The 17,634-nt window shown below is 32.8% G+C and overlaps 2 protein-coding genes across 3 annotated transcripts in view; one reads left to right on the plus strand and one right to left on the minus strand.

Moving 5' to 3' along the window:
• LOC117169230 (fatty acyl-CoA reductase wat-like) overlaps positions 1 to 11,402 on the plus strand; it is a 91,909-nt gene extending 80,507 nt beyond the window's left edge. For both annotated transcript variants that reach the window (XM_033355493.1, XM_033355494.1), the window contains exons 3-10: positions 6,414 to 6,536; positions 6,745 to 6,870; positions 6,973 to 7,133; positions 7,232 to 7,341; positions 7,547 to 7,745; positions 7,857 to 8,096; positions 9,060 to 9,323; positions 9,463 to 11,402. In XM_033355493.1, the coding sequence (XP_033211384.1) occupies positions 6,414 to 6,536; positions 6,745 to 6,870; positions 6,973 to 7,133; positions 7,232 to 7,341; positions 7,547 to 7,745; positions 7,857 to 8,096; positions 9,060 to 9,323; positions 9,463 to 9,553 (1,314 nt within the window). In that variant the 3' untranslated portion in view covers positions 9,554 to 11,402. The remainder of the gene's footprint in view (positions 1 to 6,413; positions 6,537 to 6,744; positions 6,871 to 6,972; positions 7,134 to 7,231; positions 7,342 to 7,546; positions 7,746 to 7,856; positions 8,097 to 9,059; positions 9,324 to 9,462) is intronic.
• Positions 11,403 to 13,787: 2,385 nt separating this feature from the next.
• Positions 13,788 to 17,634, minus strand: part of LOC117169205 (elongation of very long chain fatty acids protein AAEL008004-like) — an 18,133-nt gene continuing 14,286 nt past the window's right edge. The window contains exons 5-8 of the mRNA XM_033355451.1: positions 17,348 to 17,512; positions 16,096 to 16,347; positions 15,726 to 15,969; positions 13,788 to 14,098 (exon numbers count right to left, since the gene is read on the minus strand). Of these exons, the coding sequence (XP_033211342.1) occupies positions 13,788 to 14,098; positions 15,726 to 15,969; positions 16,096 to 16,347 (807 nt within the window). The 5' untranslated portion in view covers positions 17,348 to 17,512. The remainder of the gene's footprint in view (positions 14,099 to 15,725; positions 15,970 to 16,095; positions 16,348 to 17,347; positions 17,513 to 17,634) is intronic.

Below are 17,634 nucleotides of genomic sequence, written 5' to 3' on the forward strand. Positions count from 1 at the left end.
TTTCTTTTGAGACTATTTAAAAAAAATCGTAGATGCCTAAATTGCGAAAAAAGTTAAATAAACAATTGATTTATTGAAGAAATTGTTTAAACAATTTTTTTTTGTTATAAATAATAAAATAGGATGAAAGCGTGTAAAAAGCACTTTCCAAAACCCTCATAAAAATTTTAAATCTTGTAATTAGAAAGGAAGTTACAGGCGTTTGAAACTACCCCTGCAGGCATTGGGGTTGAAAATACAACCCCCCCTCACTTGGGGAGGGTTGGTAATTCTGGTCTATAAGTTTGTGGATTAACTACTGTTGGGTAGGCGAACATATTCCCAGAATTTAGAGACAATCGAAAAACATGACTTTTTGTGTTGGAGCAGTTGAGAAATAATGCCCCATATATAGTTCCCCCACTCTGACACCCCATACCACATATAAGTTTATAATGTTTTTGCCTGATGAGGGTGATTAAACTTACTGGCTTCGCCTAAGACTCAACTTTGAATGGCTGTTAGTCCCTGAAAATAAATGAAAGAAATTCTGCAAAAATATATGAATATCGTGGAATTTATCAACCGTCGGTTTCAACCGGTTCTGCAAGATATATCAAATTTTATTTGGTATAATTTTTCATAATATGGAGCTATTTAAATATTGTGCATTTTTAATAAACAATCTCTGGAAATACGTTGACTGTTTATCATTTTGAGTCAGAAACCTTTTTTTGTTCTGAATGCAATGTCAAATATTTAAACGGCTCCTCCGTATAATGAAAAATTATACCTGAGGAAAGCTTCATATACCTTGCAAAAAACTGAAATTATCAGGGAATCTCTATTGGACCAGATTCAATATATCCCTTTAAAAAAATAAATGTTAATGATTTTTGTGAACAATGTGGATAAAGGAAATTTAAACTGCGATTCTTTTAAATTCTGATCGCTCATAATCACCGAATTTGTTACAGATATTATTCAAAGTTATATACAGTTCATTATATTTCATACAATACAATAACTGCATTAATTATTAGTCACGAAACTGTCAACAAATTAAAAATTTCAATTGTTCATATTGCAATTGCTGTTAAAATATTTAATAATTTCGCGTAAAATATTGCATTCTTTAATTTATATAGAGATATCGACAGTTATCTTTACCCTTAGTAGTAATTTTTTGTTGCATCAGGGCTTGGGGACTGTTTAACTGTGTGAGAGTAAGAGAAGGTCGTTTGGCACTCCAGGCTTCTCTTTCTTTTCAGTGCCGAGAACTATTTCGCAGTATCCCGCAACGATATACCAGTTGCGTTCTGAGTAAACCATCATGAGCAACAATGTTTTCCAGCGTAATGTTCTGGCTAAGCTCCTCTTGGGCCGCTTCTCTACACCGAAAAAAATATGTAACTATATGAGTTCAATAATACCTTGAACTAATACGCTTCGCATAAATTAGAACTCAGTAGGTAAAAAAGGCGAACTGGATCTCTTAATTTAATTTGTCATTTTATCGTTTTGACTATAAAACCGACGCTATAACAACAACGAATTACGTCGATTAAGTAAGTATTGAAATGGAGCAGTTCTTCATGTAGAACTCGCAACGTTCATAAGTTGAATGTCAGCTGTTCTAAAGCATCGAAACAGATACTGCTCCACTTTTGTATCGGGTAAGTAACGAAATTTGAATCACAGTGCGTCGATATAGATATACTCGCTATGCTTCGCTCCGTTCGACTCTGCTGGTTCGAATGACGACGAACAGCGAGGATCCAATGAATCTGTAACTTAAGAGCTTCGCATGAGCATTGCGATGAGTTGAGGCGCCGGACAATTTGTTTTGGGAAAAAATAAAGAATAATTTTTAAATATAAAATCTCGCGTGCTCTCAAATTTAAACTTTACAGATTCTTTGGATCCTCGCTATTCGTCGTCATTCGAATCAGCAGAGTCGAACGAAGCGAAGCATAGCGAGTATATTTATATCGACGTAATGTGATTCAAATTTCGTTACGTAACCGATACATAAGTGAAACAGTATCTGTTTGGATGCTTTAGAACAGCTGATATTGAACTTATAAATGATGCGAGTTTTACATGAAGAACTTCTCCATTTCAATACTTACTTAATCGATTTAATTCAATATTGCTATAGCGTCGGTTCTATACTCAAACCGATAAAATCACAAATTAAATAAAGAGATCCAGTTCGACTTTTTCACCTACTGAGTTCTAATTTATGCGAAGCGTATTAGTTCAAGGTATTATTGAACTAATATAGTTACATACTTTTTTCGGTGTAGCCTGAGCCCATCAGTCGCACCTGAAAAAGGTATTTTCGACGTCGTTGACAGCTTCCCCTCGTTTAAATTAAGTTGTTGTTATGTAGAGCAGAATAGAATGGTTTACACTAATCATCCTTTACCTATTGCTGCTCTTTGAACCAACTATGCTGGACATCAGCTGAGATTGTCCCATGGTAACCCATGGTAACCATGGTATGGATCTCGTCATATAGCAGGTTCTACAGATCTGGGCCTAAGGCAGATTCCTGCGCATCACCAGCACTGATATTCCTACGTCTGACGCCTTTAGTAGTGACGTAGTATAGTTCCCTGTCACGCAGGTAATCGGCCACTACCCTTCTGAAGTAGCCTAGATATTTAAAGCGGGTTTCCAAGGTTTCCATGTTGTCAGCCCACCTTACATAGTTAAAAGCATTTTTAACGTTGCACGTTAATAGAACACGCGCGTTCTTTTGCCTATTGTTTCCTTCCCAGACTTCATGGTCTTTGTGGACAATTTCTCTGATTGCACCGGTGGTAAATTTATCCTTTTTAACGCCATGTTCATTTGTTTTCATATTGTTTCTATTGTTTCCTATTGTTTCCTATGTTGATATTTTTTCCAGTTTTTCAGTCCATTCATAACTTTATAAAACTCATTAAGAGCAAAAGGTGGGGTCTCTTCAGGGATGTGTTCCTTATTTTCTCTTTCCGAATGTGTTGGAAAAAGTGATTTGATAATCTCCACCATCATCTGCGGATCTTTAGGACCTACCGGAGCTCAGTTTCCCAGTCAGTCAGAGATTATTTGATAGCCCTTTCCCTAAGGTGTCTTCATTAGCGGCATCACACAGAATTTTCCAATAGCGAAGTTTGATTTTACGAATATCATCGTTAAGCATTTTCTTTGCTGCTTTGTACTCTGTGTTTTCCGGTTGTTCGGCTGCTCTTTCTTTAGCCCTGAGAGATATTCGCCTTAATTATAGGCATTTCTTTCTCAGTCTGGCCATTTTCTCTGTCCACCAGTACGTGGGCGCTTTTCTCTTTTTGCATTTTCTCCTAGGCATCGATGCGTTGCAGGCTTTGTTTATGAGACGCATCATCTTTTCTACAAATTTCCTGGAATTCCTACTTATCATCACCTTTGTGCCATTAATTACGGAAATTCCTGGAGTTTCGTGAATTCCTTCAATTTCATGAATTTAGTTAATTTCGCGAACTCCTCAAAATCCTGAAATTTCAAGTATTTGTTGCATTCCATTAATTCCGTGAATTTCACGAATTTCATCGTAAATCCCATTAATTCCATAATTTTCATGAACGCCTTGAATTCCATGAATTCCTTGAATTCCATGAATTCCTTGAATTCCATGAATTCCTTGAATTCCATGAATTCCTTGAATTCCATGAATTCCTTGAATTCCTTGAATTCCATGAATTCCAAGAATTCCTGGGATTCCATGAATTTCTTGAATTCCATCAATTCCCTGCTTTTTATAAATATCGTGAGTTCCTTAAAATCCTTGAATTGCGTGAATTCTATCAATTTCGTGAATTCAATTAATTTTGAGAGTTCCTTGAATTCCATGAATTCTGCGAATTCCGTGACTTCTGTGAATGTCATGAATTACATAAATTTCGTTAATTCCGTTAATTCTGTGAATCCCTTGAATTCTATGAATTCCTTAAATTCTGTGTATTACTTGAATTCAGTGAATTCCTTGAATTGCTTCATCTCCATGAATCCCAATAATTACGGAAATTCCTGGAGTTTCGAGAATTCCTTCAATTTCATGAATTCAGTTAATTTCGCGAACTCCTGGAAATCCTTAAATTTCAATTATTTCTTGCATTCCGTTAATTCCGTGAATTTCATGAATTTCATCGTAAATCCCATTAATTCCATGATTTTCATGAATGCCTTGAATTCCATGAATTCCTGGGATTCCATGAATTCCTTGAATTCCATCAATTCCCTGCTTTTTATAAATATCGTGAATTCCTTAAAATCCTTGAATTGCGTGAATTCTATCAATTTCGTGAATTCAATTAATTTTGAGAGTTCCTTGAATTCCATGAGTTCTGCGAATTCCGTGACTTCTGTGAATGTCATGAATTCCATAAATTTCGTTAATTCTGTTAATTCTGTGAATCCCTTGAATTCTTTGAATTCCTTAAATTCTGTGTATTACTTGAATTCAATGAATTCCTTGAATTGCTTCATCTCCATGAATCCCAATAATTACGGAAATTCCTGGAGTTTCGAGAATTCCTTCAATTTCATGAATTCAGTTAATTTCGCGAACTCCTGGAAATCCTTAAATTTCAATTATTTCTTGCATTCCATTAATTCCGTGAATTTCATGAATTTCATCGTAAATCCCATTAATTCCATGATTTTCATGAATGCCTTGAATTCCATGAATTCCTGGGATTCCATGAATTCCTTGAATTCCATCAATTCTCTGCTTTTTAAAAATATCGTGAGTTCCTTAAAATCCTTGAATTGCGTGAATTCTATCAATTTCGTGAATTCAATTAATTTTGAGAGTTCCTTGAATTTCATGAATTCTGCGAATTCCATGACTTCTGTGAATGTCATGAATTCCATGAATTTCGTTAATTCCGTTAATTCTGTAATTTCCTTGTGCACAATCTTCGTCTTACAAACGCTTTAATACATGTATTGAAATGCTAGTCGGTGACTCCACGATTTACTACACTTACAATACATGTATTGCAATCTCGTCATTCCAATACCATGTTTGCAATTTTACCTAACGCTTATATTGTAGAAGTCTTGTAAAAGTGTTTTATATTTCAAAAAAATTTTAACAGTGTACCATAAATGCCACCCTAAATAAATACCCTAGTAAACATTTTACGTCCTACGCGAAAAAGTACTATTTTCGGTATCGTTAGCAGTACCTAAAATCGCACTTATAATGGAGACTTCAACTCTAATCTTATAGATATTTTCGAAAAAATGAATGGTGGCGATATAAATAAAATTGGTCTCAAAAAAACTTATAACTCAATGATTGAGAACAAATTATCTATAAGAATTATCTGGTTGAATTTAACTTTTGCGCACTTTGTAAGGACTAAAAATAAAGTACACTTTGTTAGCCAGTCATTTTTCAGAAACGGTTCTGGCCTCATACATTAAAAATGTTTTTTGTGAAATAAACAATTTTATTTTCCAGGAAAACTATACATGGTACAGCTAAAATATTTTGAAGCAAAATTGTTAACCTGAAGAAGATTTGAAAAAATTTCTAAAGTCCTTTTTTATAAGATACCTGATTTTTGTTTTAATTGTAAAAAATGTTAATAAAAATAAAAAAATCTTTATTACGGGGAAACTAAGCAAGATATAAAAAAAATTTCCTAACGAAATTGTACGCCCTAAAAGGACTCGCAAATTTTCTTGAACCTATTTGGTAATGAGACGCATAGTTTTTAGTTTGATCCTTTGCCTAAAATGGATCTAAAAATTGGTAATGAGGAAGTAATCGTGGCTCAGTCGGTATTGTAATTGTCTTATGCTCCAACACTGCAGCCTTGGCAGAAACGCTGGCGCAGGTTTCATCCTAGAAGCTGGAAGCGAGGCTAGATGTATTTTTCAAAAAGCTTCGCTTCTGTCCCTTGGTACGATACTTTACAGGTTATAATTAACCCTACAGTACAGAGCCGCTAAAGACCCTGAAGGTTGATGCGACTATAAACATTCAATTATTAAAAAATTTGCACTGAATAATTTTTTGGTAAGGCACGTAGTTTTAGTTTTAAACGGGAAAAATTAAATTAAAAGTAATAATGTTTGGAAAAATGACAGAATATATAGATAAAATAAAATGTTTGACCGCAAAAATGTGGAGCTAAAACGGATGTCCCGGAGCGGGGTATAGAAATTAATAAGGAAGGAGCTTTAACAAAAAAGAATTTACACAATCACCAAAATATATTTTTTAATGGGTTGAGGTTTACTTTTAAAAGGATTATGCTCAAATGTGAGGGGAAAACCGAGCACGTAGTGCGAGGTATATATCGAGTGCGAAACGCGAGATCCAACAGACGCGGACAGACGTGTTTTTGTTTTGTTTACAAAAACTTAACGTTTGTTTTATATTTTGAATACAGATTTTTGGTTTACTGAAGAATGCGAAACCAAATTACCAAGAAAAAGTCGTTGCTATAAGTGGTGATGCAACAAAAGCTGGTTTGGGGATGAGTGCTGCTGAACGAGCACTTATCACAAAAAAGGTGAATCTTCCAATAATAACTGCACATATATGATTAAAATTATTGTATTTTTAAGAACTGTAATACTCGTAAAAATTTACTAATTAGTGATATTTACATTGTTGCACCATTGTACTGTTATTAAATTTTTCAAAGTATATTAATATTATTTATGTGTGATCAAATTTGACCAATATCATGGTACACAAATTATATCTTAACATTTCAGGTATCCATTATTTTCCACGCCGCCGCTACAGTAAGATTCGATGAAACTTTGGCAATCGCTGTTTCAATCAATGTCAACAGTGTTAGAGAAATTATAAACATATCTAGGGAATGCGATAGATTTAAGGTGAAACTTTTGGTTCTAAAGAAATTTTAGAAGCCATTCTGAATTATTATTAGTAGTTGCAAAAGTAAACGATTCACAATAATTGAACATATTTTATTTAAGGCTGGTGTTTACGTTTCTACTGCCTACAGTTTCTGTCCATTTGACACTATTAAAGAAAAATTGTATCCTGCACCTATGACCTACGATGAAAGCAATGCTATTGTTCGTATTATCGAAAAACAAGATTGGTCACAGAAACGAATAGCGACATTCACAGAAAGGTGAAGACATTTTTCTTCTATGCCACATCATCACCGTAGTTAAATTAATCAGGCAGGTTGAATTAAGTACGAAAATAATGGAAAATTTTTTATTTCAGTGTCATTGGAAAATGGCCAAATACTTACTCATTCACAAAAGCGATAGCAGAAGGAGTTATTGCTGACGAGGCTAAAGACTTGCCATTCTGTATTTACAGGCCATCCATTGGTAAATTTCTTTTATTCTAGTAACGAGTAATCAAAATTAATAATTTATAAATATTTATTAATTTATTATAGTGGTCTTAAAACCTGAAGGTTTCTTGAATTAGCTTTCAAACTTTCTTAGATTAAAAACCGTATCAACCATTTTTGTGTTTCATTATTTATTTATATGAAATTATTCGTTACTTATGTATATACATATTCTTAAGCATTAGCGTCTTACAAAGAGCCTTTACCTGGCTACACGGACAATTTACTTGGCGTCAATGGTGTTGTATTGGGAATGGGATTAGGAGTGTTTCACGTGATGTGTCTGGATGGAAATGCTGTAGCAGATGTAATACCTGTAGATATGGCCTGCAATGCCTTAATAGCATGTGCCTGGGCGACTGGTATAAAAAAAGTCAGGTAATTTACAAAAAGAGACATTTTTAATTTTTCTCTCTTTAATTTCATTTCAAATAATTGTAAAAACTGTTTATATTTAATACAATTATATATATAGTATTCATTTTACAGAGATGATGAAGTACCCGTGTACAATTATGTTTCTGGAACGGAAAATCCAATTACTTGGAACAGATTTCGACAAATTTTGTGCGATTATGCCGACAAAAACCCTTCCAATTATACTGTATATTATTATACCTCTACTTTTGTAAAATCATACCCTATATTCATTTTATTCGATTTCTTTGTTCACTACCTTCCAGCTGTATTGGTTGATCTTGTTCTCAAGTTAATGGGAAGAAAACCTATGTGAGTTATGTGTTAAATACTAGTGATTATAATATAATCCATAATTATTATTAAATTATTAATAAAAATAAGAAACAAGATTCCAAGTGGAAATTGTACAATTTTAAGGTATTCAAAGTGAATTTGAACATTAATTTCTTAATTTTTCATTGTTTGAGCCGAAATTTATATTTAAAAAAAAACGTACAGTTTTCAATATTTTGTCGAAATTTTGTAGATTTCACATGTTATATTACTGAATTGTAAATTAGTTAGATTTTGAATATAAATAATTTTAAACCTTTTTTGTATCTTTCAAATGTTAAATTTCCTAAATTTTATATTATGAAAAATTTTTTATTTTCAAGAGTTTGAAAGCCTTCAAATTTAAGTTATGCAATATGGAACGCACGAAAATTGATAATGTACAATTCTTAACATTCCAAATTCAAAATAATTTCATTTTGAACTTTTCGAGTTTATCTATTTATAAGCTTTCCAACTAAAATTTGTGCCTAAATTTTATATTTAACTATTTTAAACGATTTAAATTTGACAGCATACAAATTTCACATTTTTTCTCTATCAAGGCTTTCATTATGAAGTTGCACGATTTTAAAAGATTTACAATTAAAAACAGACAATTTCAATTATTTAAAATAACAATTATTCCATTTTCGACGTTTTCATTTAAAAAATTGTTCAATAATTAAGACTCTCAATTTATAATTAAAAAATTCTATATTCCGAAAACATCGTCAAAGAAACCGTTTTTTATTGAGTGTTTACTGCTCACCTTAATTTGTATCAATATTATAATATTATATTACATAGTAATATAAAAAATTTTGAAAATTTCAATTTTGGACCGTAAATTTGCGTACAACAATACACAAAAAAGTTTAAACAAATGGATTGAAACTATCGAAGGATTTTACTGCATATATTTTTCAGTTCCGGAAATTCGTTTATTTTGTTTCACAGGCTTAAAAAACTACATAAAAAGGGACATAAAGTTATGAGAGCATTACTGTTTTTTACTCAAGGGAGTTGGACATTCGAAAACTTTAAAACACAATCTTTGTGGAATAGTTTGAGTGAATCAGACAAAAACATTTTTGGATTTAATATGAAATCATGCAGCTGGACTGATATACTTAAAACACATGGAGATGGGATGAGAAAAAACATTTTAAAAGAAGAAAGAACTCCTGAAAATACAAAAAAAGCTTTAAGAAAAATGAAAGTGTAAGTCGAATAAAAAATTGTACAGGAAATTACAACTTAAATTTTCATTAAAAATTTTACTAACATATATAATAATGATTTTGAAAATAATATAATGATAAATCGTTTTTAAGATAATGATAAACTTATTTATTTTCAGACTGTACGTAATACATCAAGCAGTCAGGATATCCTTTGTGTACTTCGTTCTCTGGTCCCTTTGGAAAATATTCTCTTTCTTATGGAATTGATGACGATGTTCACCAAATTTAGAAGAATTGCCTCATTAGAAAAAGTTACAATCTGTAGCCATCTGAGTCTTATAAATTAAGTAGAATTAAAATAAGCATTTTTTGTTTTTAGATTTAAATTCACAATTTTTAAATTCTCAATCAATTCGATGATAAATTTGACCGTCGTCAAATAAACGGGCTTTTTATGTGAAAAGTACTTAATTAGTGAACCATTCATGCGCGGGAAATTTGGCGCATACGTTCAATCGGCTATAATTTTGTACAGAAACAAAGAAAAATAGTGAAAATCACATGTCGTTTCTCTATGCACGTCACAATTGTGTAAGCTGAAGTGTAAAGAGGCCAATTCAGAAATATTAGCAAACATTATCCTCTTTGAACATCAACTTAACGAACGCATTCAAATCAAGTACAGGCACCAATTTTAATTTATGGTGCACGCGCTCTATATTGCAGTTAACAAAGCGAGTTATTTTAATAAATAAATACCAAGTTCAATGAGTAGTAAAGATAAACAGTAGTTGGCAAGGATGAGGAGCGTGAAAGTTTGCCTATAGGGCAATAAAAGTTAGAGAATAAATAAAACTAAGACTGTTCGAATTTTATAGTGACCTAATCTATCTTTCGATGGCGCTAATTCACTGAAAAATTGTCGCGACCGTGGCAAAATTGAGGTGAGCAAGGTACTAAATCCATGGCAAAGAATGCAAAGTAAAGTAAAATTATAAATTGCTTTCATAAGTCGTACACATTTCCAACAAGTTTTTTACCATACATAAATTTGTACTAAATCACATACGGTATTTTCAAAATGCGTATGACTCATGATAGCTTAGTATGGACATGAACAACTACAGCTGTAGAATATCCTCAATGTTGGTAAGGTAGTTTTCATGGTCTCTAGTAATATATCTGCCTCTTTGCTTCAGAGTTCTAGAAGACAAAATAATTTTTTTTGCTAGTTATTTTCGGGCCAAATAAGTAAAGACAGGAATTTCGCTTTAACTGTTTTATCTTTAAGAAGGTAATAAATAAATTTATAGACAAAATGTAATGTCATACATAATCCTTCATATTATATTTCTCCTGTATATCTGCATCTTTGGCGCATTAAATAAAGCCAGTCATTATTAATTTAAAGTATTAGTTATAAGGAAGCAATAAATCATGCTTGTTTTTCTCATAACTATATGACACAGTAGAAAATGCAACGAAAAAGTGAAATATAGCCTTGAAAATGTTTGCGTGAAATTCTGAATTAAGATAAGAAATAACCTTCAACCTGTTCACGCAAATTCATCTCTCACAATTGTGTAATATTATTATGCGTCTCTATCGAAAATGTTCTGAAAGCTTAGCAGGGTCACGAACCGCTGCAGTTGCAGAACGATATCTAAGTCGGTAAGTGTAGCGTGCGCAAATAATAATTCGATATCTGAGTCATTTGTCATTATAAGAAATTAAGCGATACGGTGTTCTATGTGTAGAATATAGGTCATAATATGAATAGTAACTAAAAGAAACAACCGGTGACCGATTAGAGCGAATCTTGTTACGAATTTTAAAACAAGCGCGGAGATAATGTATAATCGAGCTGTGCGGCAAAGCCGACGATGACTAAAAATAAATACCGCCGTAGCAGCGAAGATGTTGTGATATTCTGCGAACACTTGTAGGGCTGCGAAACTTCTCGAATGAAGTCGGCAAGGTTCGAGAAAAACCTCTTGACACCTGTATTTGTGAAGAAAAATAATTTATTTTATAACCTTTTTTGCGATTAAAAGTATAAAGCGGTGCCAGAGTGTCGTGAGCGCGATATTAAAAAATCGCGCTCCGAACCAACACCTTGAAATATGCCGTGCTGTGCCGGGAAAATCCGAGATTTTCCATGATCTGGGAAACTCACTCTAACAAGAGCCACCGTGCCGTGCCGGGAAAACTGGATTTTCAAAAGCTGTAATCTCGTGAGGGTGGTTTTCCGGGCGGGAAATCTGAAATTTTCGAAAGAAGTAAACATAATGGGTTAAGAAACCCTCTGACACAGGTCAGAATCTGGGCCGAAAGCCTACGAGAAAAAAAGAGCGCTGGTTCAAAGATGCAGAACGCAGAGCTATCGGGGGTTTCCCCGAAGAATGAACTAGTATAGGGGCAATGCTCAGGTAATGTTTTAAAAAGGACGGGGCGATCGGCGTTCGCCAGTAGAGCTCTGGCCCCGCTACTTATAAGGTAACCTTCGTTATGATTTTGTTTTTCAAGTTTGATTAAATACAATTTCTTTATTCTCAAACACCGTATTTTATTTTAATTCTAACCTTAGTCCATTACAGTAAGGTAGGAATCTATCCTCAAAACGCAGATTGTACATCTACTCATTTATTTAAGTAAGTAAATTTGAACTATAAAAAGGTGCCATTACAGCGAATCTAGACCATGTATTAGTAAAATTCCAATGGTCTAAATTAATGTTGTATTATATCACTGAAAGGCACAGTTCAGAATGCATTTTTGATCATTCATGCTGGCTACTTTCTCATAGAGGAAGCTTTACAGTCGTAAAAATTCTAAATATTTTATAAATGTTCTAATTAAACGTTTCTCAGTGAATACATGTCTAAAAAAACGCCCTCAGAAATTTTCCGGCTGTGCGTGTATGTGTGTTTTATTGATCATCTTAAGGATTCTTTTTACCCGCTGCTAAGTATTTTTATTAGATGTTACTAGGAGCTATTATTGAACACTGGTAAGGGTTGATGGTGACTAGTGCTAAAGGTTAATATTATCCATTGCTGAGGGCTTGTCTTGGTCGATCCTGAAGGTTTTTAATGTCCCTGGGTACGTAATTGTATTGGTCGTTGCCATTTTTAAGATTTCTTATTATCCATTGCTAGGAGATTTTGTGGACCGCCAATAAGAATTATTATTAACTGTTACGAGATGTTATTTACCATTGCCGAGGGTTTTTAGTAATTGTTGCTAAGGGTTATTATTGGCTGTTGCTGAAGGATGATAGTAGCCGTTGCTAAAGGTTGTTATTGATAGTTTCTAGGGGATTTTATTAGCCTTTGCTATGGGTTAATAAACGTTGATAAGGGATGTTACTACCTGTCATTTTTTAGTTGCTGAGGGAATGGAGATGTTTGTAGCCGTTAATTAAGCTTGTTATTGACCGTTCCTGAGGGTTTTTATTGATAGTTGCTAGGGATCGTTATTCCCCGTTGTTGAGGTTTTGTAATGATTATTTCTAAGGGTGGTTGTTTATCACTGCTAAAGGTAGTTATTATTCGTTGCTAAGGGTTTGTATTGATCGTTGCTAAGGGTGTCTATTGTCCGTTGCAAGGGAGTTGTGTTCATCGTTTCTAAGGCTAATTATTATTGTCCGTTGCTACGACAGTTTATTAGCTGCTGCTTAGATTTTTCATTGATAGATCTTCAGGAACATTAAAAGCCTTTGCTAAAGGTTCTTATTGATCGTTGATAGAAGAGCTTATTTAACTTTGTCAAGGATAGTTATTAGTCATTGCTAAGAGTTATTATTCAGAGATACTAAGTATTATTATTCTCTTTTAGTAGGGAGCTATATTGACTTTTACTAAGGGTAGTTATTGACTGATCCTAGAGACAGCTATTAAGAGCTGCTAAAGGTTGATGTCGATTATTTTCAATGTGATTTAATAAACAGTTATGTTAATGAGCATCATGATTAATTATTGACCTAAGAAGTATTTCGTTGTTAAGTAATATATTCCACATCATCCAAGTACAAACTATTTAGTTTTCAGTCGATGATTTTACTCCATCCCTCTCTACACATATCAACATTTTTTGTAATTAGCTCAACCATAGTTAGTCAAAGAGTTCATTATACATGTAAGCTTCCATGGACAATACTGTAAACACGTTTCAAGTCATTTTCATCTTCTCTTCTGCAACCCCAGTTGGTCTTCTTTTCGCTTAAAGAAATTAAATACTCCTAATGATCTAAAGTTCTTAGATATGAGTCATTCTAAACTCGATCTTTCGATTGCAATGATTCTACTTTAGACTTGACTTCGGTCTAAAGGCAGTGGTATAGCCAACTCAACAAAGATGTTCTTAAGTTAAACACAATGTACGTTAAACGAGTATTTCAAAGCATGTTCATGAGAATATATCACTGCTTGTTCCCCTTTGTCGAAGAAGATTCGATTTTTCATCCCACTGTCGAAGATATAAACAGTTGCTATTTTCATTTTCAATTTATTTTTTCAATTTTTGGATTTTTCTTGTAGCTTATTTGATAGAATTTTCTGAATAGCAAGTAGAACATTAGTGCGTGCATTCCAATCCACCAGACAAAGGCTTTGGGATAGTTGCAGTCAATGAAGAGAAGTTGGAAGGCGTGAACAATCACGAGGAAAAATTGCACCATTTGCAGAACAGTCAGGTATTTTTTCCACCAGAGGTAGGGTTGAAACTTAGGTTCTAAGGCTGATAGCAAATAGTAGCTGTACATTATGATGTGGACGAAGGAGTTCAAGAATCCGAAGAAGGTACCGTGGCCGCCTGAAGTAATGAAAAGTGTTTAGTTAGTTTTAAAGTTGTGAAAATGCTGTCAAAATTTACCAAATGAGCTGATGAAAAATACACAGTATTCATTATTTCAGAAGCATATAATCTTTTTACATTCTCATAACCTTTGAAGGATTTATCCAATCAAGTCAGCCTTTGATACACTTCTCACAGTTCCCAAAATGAAGGCAAAGTTCGTTAAGCAGATATTTCCAACCAAAATTTAAAAATATAGAGCATTTTCAAAATTTGAAAAAAAAATTTGTTCAAATTTGAAATTTTTTGTCAAAATTTCTTATAGATGGGTAGATGAGTTGCAAATTATCTCAACAAAATTTTTTGTTTTGATGAAAATTAGAAAAATTATATACTTTTGAAACTTTTGAAAATGTTCAGAGAAATAAGAAATATATATTTTTCTGAAAGATTAAAAAATTCCATTTCAATTCATCAATTGATATCAAATATATTTAGAAACTATGTCACTTACATTTTTCGATCAGACAAAAATTCAAAAACTTGAGCTTTTTCGACATTTAAATCAAAATTTTTTATGAGTTTTAGAAATTTTTGTCAAATTTTCTGATGCGCGTCAAAAAGAAGTGCAAATTATACGTATTACATTTTTAAATTCGATAAAACATCAAAAAATTATATGCTTTTCAACATTTTGAAAATTTTCTAAAACGGAAAAACAAATTTTTCAATAGGTTCAGAAATGTTAATTCAAATTTCTACTAGATGTAAAATATATGTTTTTCAAAATTTATTATCATGAAACTTTGTAATTAGACAAAAGTTCCAAAAGTTGGATCATATTCAACAATATGCAATTTTGATTTTTTAACAGATCCATAAGTTTAAAATTTTATTTTTAGTAGATTTTAAAAAGATTTACAAATTATTTTGATGAAGTTTTTCAAGTGGATACGAATTATCGAGCGCGAAGCGCGAGTTTCATAATGAGAATGTAATCGGCAAAGCCGTAGGTGCTTTGAGAACCTTCTTTAAAATCAAATCGAAAAAAATGCAGTTACAATTTATGGTTGTAATTCCTCAGAAGTTTAAATCACAGATTTCTATTTAAGTTATAGTATTTACAATATTTGAAAAAATCTACTTAAAGGGTACGCATTGAACATACGAAAACGAGCGCAAAGCGCGAGAGCGTACCCGCGCCCCCAAGACGCGCTCAAACTTGGCACGGAACGCCGCGCGCGCAGCGCGTAATGAAAATGTGCCCGCGCAGCAGGCATTTTTTTTTTAATTCCGTTTGTTGGGACTTCAATAATATATTATTCTATATGTATAATTGACACAATTTTATATTTTTAAAGCTACCAGAATTCCATAAACTGATGAAGAGTGGGCGATCTAATAATACATTATAAACTAGTTTCGTGTGCAAATGAAGAAAAACAGGTTATCACATCATGATATTTCCGAACAAGACTATACAGATAAATATGTTTTTGACATTAAAAAATCATTGTAAATTCTACTTCTTTCTACTTTTTTTTACTACTTTCTTTCTACTAAAAAGTGCGTAGGCTTTTTATAGGAATTTAATTTAAACTAATAAATCTACTGTTTGCCTAATATCTAATGAAAATCAACCCACCTGGAGTGAATTTTACACCAAACCAGACAGACATCGGCATGGCTCCATGATGGATAACATGAAGTTTGGAAATGTGGGATTGCTTCTTTCTTAAGACGAAAAAAATCGTATCCATGAATTCAATAAACTTAGAAATATAGTACCACCAACATCCTCTCGCCATCCTTATAGCCATGGGACTCTGGGAATAATCAACAGGCTGACACCTGAAGGAATATTGTCCTGCCCATCCACAGACTAATGCCTACAATATTAAAAATTACAAGTTATAAAAGTCTCTAGAACGAGGGCGCAGATTTTTTATCAAGAAGTTTAGTTACTAAAGTGCGAAACAGTAGATCATGGCTTTTTCTAATTATCCTGTAATTACCTCATAAAAGAGCCACGATGAGAATATTACTTGACAGGCGTTGTAGCATATCATGGTCTTCCTTAACTCAAATGGCTTTCTATTTTCCATTAATTTGGGTCCCAGTCGTTTAACAAAATAAGCGTAGGAAAGACATATTATCAAGGTCGGGAAGGGACTGCTCATCAGGAACCAATCCTTGACCCTTGGGTCACTGTTTTTGTCCATAAAGACTCTGTAGGCATCATGTATTATCTGAACTACTTGCGTCATCTGGAATTAGGCAAAATCATTGTCAAGGTGAGGTTTTCAAAATAAACGAGAAGGCTATATATCATTTGCGACAATAAAATAAAAACTATTCTCTTTTTTTTTATATAGTCTCGAATTTGATGTTATACTACGAGGAAGAAGTTTTTATCAACTTTATTTCTAGTAGTTTGATAACTAACTGCTTATATTAGCAAGGCGTATCAAACCCGAAAGTTTCATTCCGGATTTTTATTAAATTATTTCTTAAGTTTGCGAAATGTTTTTTTGAAGATTAGCCAAAAGTAATTTAATTACTGGGAATTGTACATTTTAGGGGTGCAAATTGGCAAACAAGAGAAGGAAAGATACAGAAAATCTCAAATAAATCACTTCACTCTAGAGTCTAGGATAATGGAGTACTTAGCTTGGATCTTTAAACTAAAAGGTTTTTTATGAAATGGCTGTTTCTAAAAGAGATATTTTATATGGCTACCCTAAACTGAGTGTTCGAGAAATATGTTGAGGATTTTAATAGCAAATGCTGGCGAGAAATTGTTCTAAATGATGACATTCTATAGTAATGTAAAATGATCGACGTAGAGGATATAAAATAATTAATAATAACAATTACATTAAAATAATCACTAACTAAAAATAGAGTTGGCAAATGAATGAGATATTTTTGCGATTATTGATATAAATGTTAACTCTACTTTGATAATGAATCTGTCTTTCTTTTACAATAGAATTCCAAAAGACATCATCCAAAACAAACTAGTTATAATTATTTCAAATCAGTTTGGAAATTTTCTTCTACAGCTATATAAACTACAAAATAAATGAATGTCAAAATTAAATACCAACCAAAATCTTTACAGGTAATAACAGTAGTTTGAAAAAGTTAGTAAAAGAGAATCTTCCTTTGTTAAAGGTGCACCAATTTCATTTGGATAAATAATTATTTATCTTTGCATGGCATGAATAGGACACAGAAAAAGATCTAGTTTTTGTTACATCTTACTGGTAGCCTGTTCTTAGACTTGTATGTAGATTTCACCTCCTAGTTTTTTCTTCGTTTCTGAATCTGTGTGGTGAGCTGCATCGAACATATCCAAATTAAAAATGTATGTAACGCCTTCAGTTTTTGGAATAGGATGTTCACATTTTAGAACATCATTTCTGGAGCCTAATTAAACAAGAGTAGGCCATATAAGGGGCATTATTCCTCAACTGCCCCAACTCAAAAAGTCATGTTTTTCGATTGTCTCTAAATTCTGGGAATATGTTCGCCTACCCAACAGTAGTTAA

The sequence above is a fragment of the Belonocnema kinseyi genome, chromosome 3 (genome assembly GCF_010883055.1).
Source record: "Belonocnema kinseyi isolate 2016_QV_RU_SX_M_011 chromosome 3, B_treatae_v1, whole genome shotgun sequence".
In the NCBI taxonomy this organism is placed as follows: domain Eukaryota; kingdom Metazoa; phylum Arthropoda; class Insecta; order Hymenoptera; family Cynipidae; genus Belonocnema; species Belonocnema kinseyi.